This window comes from Momordica charantia (assembly GCF_013281855.1).
Source record: "Momordica charantia cultivar OHB3-1 chromosome 10 unlocalized genomic scaffold, Mcharantia_2.0 BLBB01000010.1, whole genome shotgun sequence".
NCBI lineage: Eukaryota > Viridiplantae > Streptophyta > Magnoliopsida > Cucurbitales > Cucurbitaceae > Momordica > Momordica charantia.
The window spans coordinates 22617850-22629177 of record NW_028275158.1 but is presented as its reverse complement, the minus strand read 5'-3'; the positions used below and the strand labels follow the sequence as shown (position 1 = coordinate 22629177).

General features: G+C 32.5%; 3 protein-coding genes across 4 annotated transcripts; all 3 read left to right on the top strand.

The window, feature by feature from the left end:
• Nucleotides 1-238: 238 nt before the first annotated feature.
• LOC111014898 (aspartyl protease family protein 1) lies at nt 239-4729 on the top strand. Its single transcript, XM_022289761.2, has 10 exons — nt 239-667; nt 871-1003; nt 1573-1808; nt 1935-2159; nt 2291-2426; nt 2501-2574; nt 3072-3171; nt 3248-3305; nt 4104-4175; nt 4268-4729. The coding sequence occupies exons 1-10, from the start codon at nt 357-359 to the stop codon at nt 4504-4506; spliced, it is 1584 nt and encodes a 527-aa protein (XP_022145453.1). The 5' UTR covers nt 239-356; the 3' UTR covers nt 4507-4729.
• Nucleotides 4730-5525: 796 nt separating this feature from the next.
• On the top strand, nt 5526-8129 carry LOC111014750 (cell wall integrity/stress response component). The gene is made up of 5 exons (XM_022289558.2): nt 5526-5753; nt 6617-6735; nt 7397-7454; nt 7531-7608; nt 7817-8129. The coding sequence occupies exons 1-5, from the start codon at nt 5570-5572 to the stop codon at nt 8008-8010; spliced, it is 633 nt and encodes a 210-aa protein (XP_022145250.1). The 5' UTR covers nt 5526-5569; the 3' UTR covers nt 8011-8129.
• Nucleotides 8130-8790: 661 nt separating this feature from the next.
• LOC111014890 (uncharacterized) lies at nt 8791-10875 on the top strand. Of its 2 annotated transcripts, XM_022289754.2 has the most exons (6): nt 8795-9163; nt 9459-9577; nt 9701-9887; nt 9987-10077; nt 10295-10366; nt 10564-10875. In XM_022289754.2, exons 1-6 carry the CDS (start codon nt 9138-9140, stop codon nt 10588-10590), a joined length of 522 nt encoding a protein of 173 aa, XP_022145446.2. In that variant the 5' UTR covers nt 8795-9137; the 3' UTR covers nt 10591-10875. The 2 variants fall into 2 exon arrangements, with proteins under 2 accessions (XP_087974943.1, XP_022145446.2); XM_088118817.1 differs by lacking the exon at nt 10295-10366 and having other exon boundaries at nt 8791-9163.
• Nucleotides 10876-11328: the final 453 nt, after the last annotated feature.

Below are 11328 nucleotides of genomic sequence, written 5' to 3'. Positions count from 1 at the left end.
GGACGAAATAGTATTTTAACTTAATTAATAAATAGTCCACCCGCAAAAACAAACACAATTCGGCGATAATTAAAATTGTGAGTCAATCACGCGGTGGTACTTGAACAAAAATAAAAAATAAACCAAAAGGTTAAAAAGAAAAATTGAAAAATGAAAAAAATGAAGTGGAATGGGAGTGGGACCCACCTGAAGTCCTTGGTTTCGTCTGGAGTGCAGAACGTCCACACGCACAGAAGAGCGAAAGAAGAAGAAGACTGACTGACTTCAAATTTTAAAAATCTCTCTTCCATAAAATCTTGCTTCCATTGTAATGAATCCCTCTTCAAATTTCCAATTCTGCTTCTAATTCGGGAGCCATGGCTTCGTCTTCTTCCCTTCCTCCGCTCTCCCTAATGCTCTGCGTTTCCTTTTTCATTTTCAGTTTCGTTTCCCATTTCTCTAATGCCCACGGATCGTTCATGTTCGATGTCCACCACCGCTACTCCGACGCCGTCCGTCGACTCCTCCCCGTCGACGGCTTGCCGGAGGAGGGCACTCTCGAGTACTACGCAGCTATGCTCCGTAGAGACCATTTCTTCCGCGCCCGTCGACTTGCTACCGCTGAAGATCGCCCTCCGCTCACTTTCATCTCCGGCAACGAAACTATTCGACTCAATCCTCTGGGATTGTACGCCTTTCTCTTCATCAATTCTTTCTCTCGCCTTAGATGTGTAATTACAGAATTGTGCTAGGTCATCGAGTTTAGATTTGAATTATGAATCTAAAATGAACGTTCATTCGCTTTCCTATTTGAGTCTCGGTATCTCTTTTGTGATTCTCATGTTTACTGTTTTTTTTTTTTTCTCTCCCTTATGTGTTGTTGGAACTCAGCCTGCATTACGCTGAAGTTAAGGTGGGGACGCCCGCGGTATCGTATTTAGTGGCGTTGGATACTGGCAGCGATTTGTTCTGGTTACCATGTGACTGTGTTAATTGTGTTACTGGGTTGAATTCATCCAGTGGGGTAATATTTCTTAAACCCTGTTATTTCTGTTCCTCGATTTTAATTTTTCGAGGGTTAGTTGATTCATTCTTGAAGTCCTTGACATGAGAAACACGAACACAAACACATGTGACATGGACATGATGGATTATGTATGTTATTTCCTGAGGAATTAGGAGTTAAGACACTTTGTGCATATATTGTTGAAATTGTGTATTTTGAAAACTAGGTGAGCTTTGTACATATTTTGAGGACTTTCACTCTAAAATCATTGTTTTTTATGCTATGGATAAGAAATTAAAGAAGCCAATATATATTTGGATGGATATGGTAGAATATAACAAACGTTTATCAAGAAATTCTTGTGTCAAGTGGGCATTTCTTGAGTGACTCAAGATCTTATAAGAAAAGGAGATTCAAAATCAAACGCGTCCATTTTTAAATCAATGAAAAATTGTTTCTGGTAAAAAAAATAAAAATCAATTATATGTTGTTATATGTTAAAAGAAAAGTTTGATGTGTTCTGTTTATTGTCTTTATCTCATTACTGATTTCCATGGGAATTTCTTCTGTTACTGTTTCTGCAACAGGTAATAAGATTTAATATCTACAGCCCTAATAATTCATCAACCAGTAAGGAGGTCCCATGTAGTAGCGCCTTGTGTTCACATGCAAGCCAATGCTCTTCACCGAGTGGCACATGCCCATATGTGGTCTCGTACCTTTCTGAAAACACCTCTTCTACTGGCTACTTGGTAGAGGATATATTGCACTTAACCACAAACGATGACCAATCAAAGCCCGTTAATGCAAAGATTACTCTTGGGTAGGTTATCGTTTTATCTCTTCAATAATTGATTTCGTTCTTCTTGTCTCGCCTTTCAATAATAATTGATTTCGTTCTTCATTCTACTCAGTTGGGTTATTGTTATCTGGATATGTTGTTCATCAGGTGTGGTAAGGACCAGAGTGGTGCATTTTTAAACTCTGCAGCACCAAATGGATTATTTGGGCTAGGTATCGAGAATGTTTCAGTTCCTAGCATCTTGGCAAATGAAGGACTCACTTCAAATTCTTTTTCCTTGTGTTTTGGACGTCATGGAATGGGAAGAATTGAATTTGGAGACAAAGGTAGTCCGGATCAAAGTGAAACACCATTCAACTTAGGACGAAAACAGTTAGTGTGCCACTTCCTAATAGAGTGTATATGCTAACTTCATGTTTTGTAAGCTGCACAAGTAGAAATTTCCAATTAAATCGTTCTAATGGTCTTTATTTTATTTTGTTTTCTCGTTTTGTGCATGTCAGTCCAACTTACAACATCAGCATCACTCAGATAAATGTGGGAGGAAACGTTTCCAATCTTGAATTTGATGCAATTTTTGATTCTGGGACCTCATTTACCTACCTGAACGACCCGGCCTATTCACTTATTTCTGACAAAGTAAGCACACTGTAAACTTATCTGCAGTTTCTTGCGCCATGTCCTTCAGTTTGCTTATCCATGTCATTTTGTAGTTTGATTCTATGGTTGAAGAAAAGCGGTATACAATGAATTCAGACTTCCCTTTTGAAAACTGCTATGAAATGAGGTAACGTGATATGGTTCCATATATCAGCAAGAATAAAAGATAATAAGAATCTAATTTGAGGAAACCTTGATCTCTGAATTGAGTTTCAGAAGAGATCAGGCTTATTAACTCAAAGATTTCAATAAATAATTCTACACTTCTTTCAGGTGATTTTATTGTATAAGTTACAACATAATGTGAAAAGTATCTCGGAATTGAGACATCCAGAGCCATAAAACTCCACCAAAAATAATTAAAGCTTCACAATGGTTAAACCCACTTTAACTATTAACTTGACTAAATCTAACCACAAATGACGATAGAAGAAAACTATGCCAACTTTGAAAAAATATCCAAGTATTCAAACATTCAAAATCTGAAACATAGTTAACTAATTAACAATTATCACGTAATATATTATTTCCATCGTAACGTAATAATTATACCGTGGGAAGATACCAGTTTAGAGATAAATCTCTCTTTTTCATTACCATGTGCTGACTTCCACTTTCTTTCAGCCCAAACCAAAACAACTTCACATACCCTGTAATGAATCTGACGATGAAAGGTGGTAAACAGTTTTTCATCAATCATCCAGTGATTCCGTTCAACGGCAAGGTAAAGTTATGATTAGTATTGTGTAATATTCTCTTTGGCTACTATTGTTAACTTTCTTTCTGATCATGTTCTTCAGGTGACAAGTATTTTTTGTATTGCCATTTTCAGAAGTCCAGACATTAATATCATTGGACGTAAGTATCTCAGTTTTTGGCTGATAGTTTATCGACACCTTGAGGTTTAGTTACCACATCTTGTAGAACTTATCTTTTGTAGGATGGTAATCGATTGTGCATTTAAGTTGCTTATTGCTTGCTTTTCGTTTCATATCAAGAGTCCACCTTTTATTCCTCTAACCCCACATATGAAGGATTGCGTGTAAAAAAAAAAAAGTTATTTAGTCCTTCAATTTTTAGGAGCGTGTCTAATAGATCCCTAAACTTTCAATTTGTATCTAAATAGGTTTCTAAACTTTCAATTTTGTGTCTAATAAGCTCTTGAACTTTAAAAGTATCTAATAACTGCTTGAACTTTCAATTTTGTTTCTAATTAGTCGTTGATCTATTAGCATTTGTAAAATTCGTTAGGTTAGATACAAAATTGAAAAGTCAAGATCCTGTTAAATACAATATTCAATTAGGTTAGAGATCCATTAGGTATCAATATTGATGGTTTAGGAATTTATTACACACAAAATTGAAAGCTAAGAACCTATTAGATACTTTTTAAAGTTCACAGACCTATTAAACATAACTTTGAAAGTTAAGGTATAATTTAACCTGAAAAGAAATAGAGAATTTCATTGATGCACAAAACCTGACATGGAGGATACGAGTTGTGAACTTAAATCAACAATTGGCCATAGCTTTGTGCCTTTGTTATACTTTACATGGATTTACTCTAGAAATGTTGTTTGTCACTTCACTGCGAATATATCAAGCCGATCTTTTTTCTCATGATGTGTATACATATTACACTTTGCATTCACGCAGAAAACTTCATGGCTGGTTATCACATAGTATTTGACCGTGAAAAGATGGTTTTGGGTTGGAAGAAGTCAAACTGTAAGTATCTCTGCTAAAGTTCTCTTAGTTTCTTCTCTCTTCCGGGATAAAATTTTGCAGCTACCTTATAACATGAGATTATAATTTTCCAGGCAATGGTGACGAGAATGAGATCACCAACAATTTTCCCGTCGATCCATCGCCAGCCCCCGCCCCCGCCCCCGGAAGAGCAGTCAACCCACAAGCCAACAGCAACAGCAACAGCAACATTAACAACTCTTCTCGAACTATAGAACCACCAAGACCTGCAGGAAATAGTGGTTCAAACCTTCTAAGTTCAGTCATTCTCACGTTGGTAATGATTCTTTTTCCATTTTTGCTTTTTGTTTGATAAATTTTTGTTACCTTTATATTCTTATATAGTTATATTGTTTAACCCATATAGTTTGAGCTTATAGATTGATAGATGGTTTAATATTGGTGAAATTTATTGTAAGTGGGAAGTATAGAATGGTTTGTAACAATAAATTTGTAGTATGAGTTGGCCGTTAGCCCTTCTTTCATTGAAAGGAGAATTACAGATTGAAGTTTGAAATATGAAAAACTTTTGTTCATGATCTCGTTTGGAATATGAATGTGTAATGTGTATAATATCACTATTGTTAAAGGTGGCATTTAATTTGTTTGTTGTAGATTGTCCCTAAATCAATTTTCACCCCCTTGAAAACTCTAAACTCTAGTACAATCAGTGGCTATGCAATCTCATTGTAAGAAAATTAATTTAAATTATAAGAACTAAATTGAAATTTAGTTCAAACAAAATGAAATCGGTTTTTTCGAATCCGTTTGGTAAAGTTCATGTTCCTTGTTTCTATTCTGTAATGAAGAAAAATATAATGACGTTGAGTAACTATTTTTTATTCTTCATTTTCTTTTTATTAAAAAGATTGATTTTGTAGGAAATGGGAACAAGAAATTCGAATTTAGTTTGGTAACATTCTCATACTCGGAGATCTAAGAATGATAAAATAATTTTTCTTTAAATGTTTTGAAAATGAGAATAAGAAATAAGAAACTTGTTTGTATTGTTTTCAAAATTTTTATACAATTTTAAAAACGTTTTTAAAAAAAATGAAAAACAAGAAACTAGAAACAAGAAACATCAACATTCTAAAGCATAAACGGCCCCTGGTTTTTTATTTCTAAAATATAAATGTTTTTTCTTTTAAATTTAAACATCTTATTAGAATTCCTTCTAAAAAAATGTGATTCAGTTGATAGAATGGGCTCATTTTAAAAGGGCTTTGGGCCCATTTTGCTAAGAAATGAAGCCCAATGAAAGCCCAACCCAGAGTCCGGATTAAAATTTGGCCTCACCACAATATTTCCCCCTTTAAAGCTTCATTTTCAGTTCTCTCTCGAACCATCTTCTTCTTCTTCTTCTTCTTCCAACTATGGCGTCTGCTCGCTGCTTGCTGGCTCTTCCTCTCGAAACGTCGAAGCATCCCAGTCCTTTCATTTTTACTTCTTCTTCTTCTACTGACGCCTCCTTTGCTGTCGCGTTCAATTCTGCTTCTCGTCGGTGCGGACGTTTTAAGCTCCCAATCTCCTCTCTGTGCTGCAAAATGGACCATCGTCGTACGTTTTATTCATCTGATTTTGCTGCTCACAGTCCCACCCTCCATTTTCCTTGGTTTATTGTAATGTTGCTTGAATTTATTGGGTGTATTCTTCTAATTTTGCACTTGTTGATTCATTTTTGGGTATGCAATAGATGTGCGGTTTTCCTTATTATTATTATTTTTTATTTTTTAGTTGCTTTGTTTCATGGATTGAAGATTAATTTTGGGTTCAGCATATTTGGTAGTACGCTACAATTCATCCATTTGGAACCAATTCTATCTAGGAACTGGAATCGAAGCAATATTTTGGTCGTCCTCATGATGTTATTATGTAACTGTTTAGTTTTCATACTTTAAAATTGCTTTTGAGTCCCGATGCTAAAAATCTTGTTATGATCAGGGAGTTGTTAATTGAACTACCTTTAATTTTGGACAATTGTATAACTTTTGTTTCATGGTATTTATATTGTATGTTGATTTCTGTTAAAAGAATATTATAGGTTCTTAGGGACATGAAGAGCAAGAGATTTGCTATTTTATTTACCAATTGAATTTTTTTTTTTGAATTTTAATTTTGTTATAGTTGCTAAATGGATTTAACCCAGTGTGTTCTATGCCATACAACAATTGTGAAATAAAGAATCTTACTTTAATGGTAAAATCCTACTGCTGCAGTGCTGTTGAACACACCCTTGATCAAATTCAAAGAAGATTAGTGAACCTTTAACATTTTGTGGGGCTTTATATCTCTGAAGAGTGTTTCATAAGTTTCACCCTTTTCTATGCATTTTCTAGTCTTGCAAGTGAAACTAGAAGATTTTTATTAGATTTATCTTATTGAATTCCCATAACATAGTTTTGAAAATTGTCTGCCATCAGTAAAAGCTAAGCCACAAGATTCGGAAGCAACATTAGTTGCCGACTCCTTCACTCAATTCAAACACCTGCTGCTTCCAATAACTGATCGCAACCCTTTTCTTTCAGAGGGAACGAGACAGGTGACTGACCGAACTTTTGTAACGTCAAATTTTGCTATTGACATGAAAATTGATTTAGACAAGCGTCTAAATGGTCACCAAGGTCATTTTTGTTTTAGATGAGAGTCCTTTAATTGCCAATAAACTTGAGATTATGTTTCAAGAGTGACATTTCAATTAGCAAATCTGATGGAAAATTATAGGGAACACTTGTTTCTGTATGGTTGAAATTTCGATTTCTAGTATCATTCTATTTCTTAAAGATTCCCATTGATTATGACTCACTAGGCTCTAATTACATCTGTTGCAGTAAATATTGAATGTAAATTGTTACAGCTTATTTCACATATTATTACCTTTTTTTGCTGACAATCTCTCATTTACCCAAACTTTTCAAGCACTAGTAAATGAGAGATTTTGTCAGCAAAAAGGTTGAGATCAATGGTGAAATCTTTTCCAGCTCAGATTTAATACTTCCTTGTGGAGGGTCGGTTTCTAAGTTTTTCTTGGTAATTATCAGCCCAGAGTTATCTTGCTGGATTGAAGCCCCTTTATTTAGATGGGCTTCCTTTCTTTGGGCTGTTTTTTAGTATGTCTGTCTTTTTTCATTTTCCTAAGTTTGGCTTCTCGTAAGAAGAACTTTTCAACCTCTAAGTTGGTTTTGGATCCATGTTTTGAACAGGCTATTGCTGCTACCGCCGCTTTGGCAAAGAACAATGGGGCTGACATAACAGTAGTCTGTATGTTCATTACGTTTTTCTTTTTCATCTTTATGATGCAAAACTCCTGAAAATTATAGCTCTATGGTTTCCACAGTGATTGATGAAAAGCAGAAAGAATCATTTCCAGAGCACGAGGAGCAACTCTCAAGCATTCGTTGGCATTTGTCTGAAGGTTCGTACACAACTCCAAGTTAGAACTTCACTTTGATGTTGCAATATTCCTTAAATTCAAAAGGGCAAAGAGTAAACTCATTCGTGTCGTTAGTTAGTTCAAGCCATGATGACTACCTACGTGTTAGGCAACATTACAAATGTTCCATCCAAACATGAAACATTATAGTGTCGGGTTTGACCCACCAAGAATCTCTAAAATGACACAGGTGGATATCAAGAGTTTAGATTGTTAGAGCGATTGGGGGAAGGGAGCAAGCCAACGGCAATCATAGGAGAGGTGGCTGATGAACTGAACTTGGATTTGGTAGTTATAAGTATGGAAGCCATTCATTCTAAGCATGTGGATGCAAACTTACTGGCTGAGTTCATTCCCTGCCCTGTTATGCTCTTGCCATTATGAATATTATTGTTGCATTTTCTCCAATCTCTTCAGTTTTTGTTTTATTTAGTCATCTGATGTTCATGTTTTTCTTTAACAATGTACTGATGTATATATAAAGTGGTTTAACTTTGATGGTTCGGCGCAGCCTCACTTTAGGGAGATCTCGAATGGGGTTCTTCACGAAGTTTAGTCTTTTGAACCATCCATTCTAATTCTAATCTCTAACATCTTTATTTAAAAAATAAAACCAAAAAGAATAATATTTATTTTGGTTTTCATATCGATTCTTTGTTTTTTAATGGTGAAATTGAAACTTGAAAGTATAGCCAAGTTTAAAGATAAAAAAATTATTATTAGATCAATTAGGAATGTTACAGGTATTTAAAATTTGTTAGATTAGATTTAGAGTTATGGAAGATTTTCAATCATTAGTAGTGAATCTGGGAAATTTGAAAAACTAAATCTTGCATTTAAAAAAGAAGTTTAGAATTTTAATACTTTACATTTGGCTAAAAAAAAATTTTAAAAGTATTTTTTTCCCTAAAAAAAGGAATATTAAAATTCAAAACTTTAAAACCAAATTTAAAAAGGATTCAATTCTATCTGATTAACATATATACAAATTAAAAAAAAATAAAATCATGAAACTCCGGACTAAAATAGTTATTTTTATTAAAAAATAAAATAAAATAATAATTAGTAGTGAATCAGGGAAATTTGAAAAACTACTAAATTTAGCATTTTATTTTAAAAAAACGTTCGCATCTGTTTTTTAAATTTGGCAAACAATTCAAAAGTATTTTTTAAAATATTAAAATTCAAAAACTCGAAAACCAAATTTAGAAAGGAATTCAATTCGAAACCCTAAACAAAATAATCTAATCCTTTTATACTTAGGAGAAGGATTTTTTTGTTTCCTTTAAATAAGGCAATTTCTTCCATTAATCTCTCACACTTCTACTGATTTTCTTGCTACTTACTGAGACGATTTTCTAAGGTTCTAATAATTTCTTTCCTTTTTTTTTCTTTTTTTCCTTTCTTTCCTTTGATTTTCATAAGAAGTAATTATTACATTTTATTTAATATAGTAATTTTTTTTGGCCAGGCTTGATTTGAGTTCGCAATGGCACGAGGAAGTTCGAGCAATGGATCAGATGATTATGAGATTAAGGTACAAAATATATATTTATATTTATATAGTTTATATTAATAAATAAGAAGTTCCTTTGATCTTAGAAAATGTGGTATTATTTTGAAATTATTTATGAAAAAATATACGCCTAAATTTTGGAGGGGCGATTGTTCATAGGGTTTTTAATTTTTGTTTGTTGCTTTTAGGGTAAATTTTGAATGATATATTGAATTAAAATAAATATTTGGTATAATAAATTAAGAATATTTATTTTATATTCGAAGAGATCACTAATTTCATATATTTACATATATTTGTGACGATTATTTTTCAGGAAAAAATTAGGAATGGTGGGTTTGAACACTATCATATTTGACAACCAAATATGGTATTCTCATTCCAATGGCTATGGTTGGGAATTTTGCACCCCCATCGATCCTCCACCTTATTCAGGTATCGATCTCTCGACCATAATTGAAACTTATTCCAAATTCTACTCGTTTCAAAACAAGTTCTTTTTCTCGTTCTTTATATATTAGAATGATTAATTACTTTTGCTTTCTTTGGCATTGTTAGGATACGTACTTTCGAATCCTCAAAATCCCATGGCATATTATATTTCTCCAAATTTTGGACCATCTAACTACATGTATAATTCTTGTTCACCGTCGCCGCCACCACCGCCCTCGCCGCCGATATATCATCCTTTTCCTACTAAAGAGCTATATTGGAAAATAATAAATCAAGTCAATTATTATTTCAGGTACTACTCTTATCAATTTTCAGTTTTTTTAATTATTATTTTAAGTAAATTATATTATAAATATAAATGATTATCAAATAAATCTTTTTGGTTTTGCAGCGACGAAAATTTAAGGCATGATACATTCCTAAAGAAGCATATGGATGTTGATGGATGGGTTCCCATTCAGTTGATTGCTACTTTTAATAGAGTAAGTTAAATTAATTTTGTTTATGTGTTCAAATATTTTATGGTTGAATTTTTATTTTGTTCTTCCAAATTTTTTAAAATTGATTTTAATCTCAGTTTTAATTTTTAAAATTTTGATATCTATTTTAAATTTGATAATAGTAAGGTTATATTACATTATTTAAAAAGGGACTAAATTGAAATTTTAAAAATCTTTATTATTATTTTTTTTTTGACAGATGCGAATATTGACAAATGATATTGAATACATCTTGTTTGCATTACATGGCTCCAGTGTTGTTGAAGTACAGGTATACATATATCCATTACTTATACGTATTTCATAACTTTATTTCAATTATTTTTTTTAAATTTTGAGAGTGCAATTTGAAACACTAATTTAAATTTGTTAAAATTCTAATTTTTTTTTTTAAATATCAATAGAGTCTCTTGTCATATTATATAAATCACTTTGTTTCTTATTTAGATTATTTTTTCCTTGTATCAGGATGATAAAGTAAGGAGGAAGAAATAAATTCATCGAGATCAACAAAAAAAACCTATAACAACATACGTGGGGATCGGAATTAGAACTATTGACAGTAATGTATGAAGATAAAGATATTTGATATAATGCTCGTTTGATATGAGAGAGTAATAGTGTTAATGATGTACGTTTTCATAGAAGTCAAAAGATGAAAAAGAGTTTAGTTTATTTAGATTTTTTTTTAGTACAATATGTCGTGTCGTGTGGGGATCAAACACACAACCTCATGGTTGGAAGTATATGCTGCTAGATTATGCTCACTTTGGCTTTCCCTATTGTTAAGCGCCACATATTTTGGCTTTGGTTCTATTTCTAATTCTTAAATTTTTATATTTTTAATGTTTATACTTTTGTCTTTTTTAAGGTTTATTTTTGTCTTCGAAGCTTCATATAAACACTCCTTTAAATCTTTGCCACTAAATTTTTAGGTAACTCAAATATTTTAATACAATATTATATAAATGTGACATATGCCATGTCAAATGGAAAATAAATTTAACATATTAAGACCAAAAATAAGTAAACAAAGTCAAATAATATTGTGTTAATCATATGCTTGAGAAGTAAAACATATAATAAATAAAATAAATATGCAGTGAATATTTATAAATATATAACAAATATAGCAAGAACCTAATTTTAAAAACAATATACCATATGGATTTTTTCAATCATTTTCCATTGTGAACTCAAAGGTGAGATTAGACTATCACTTTAAATGTGTCT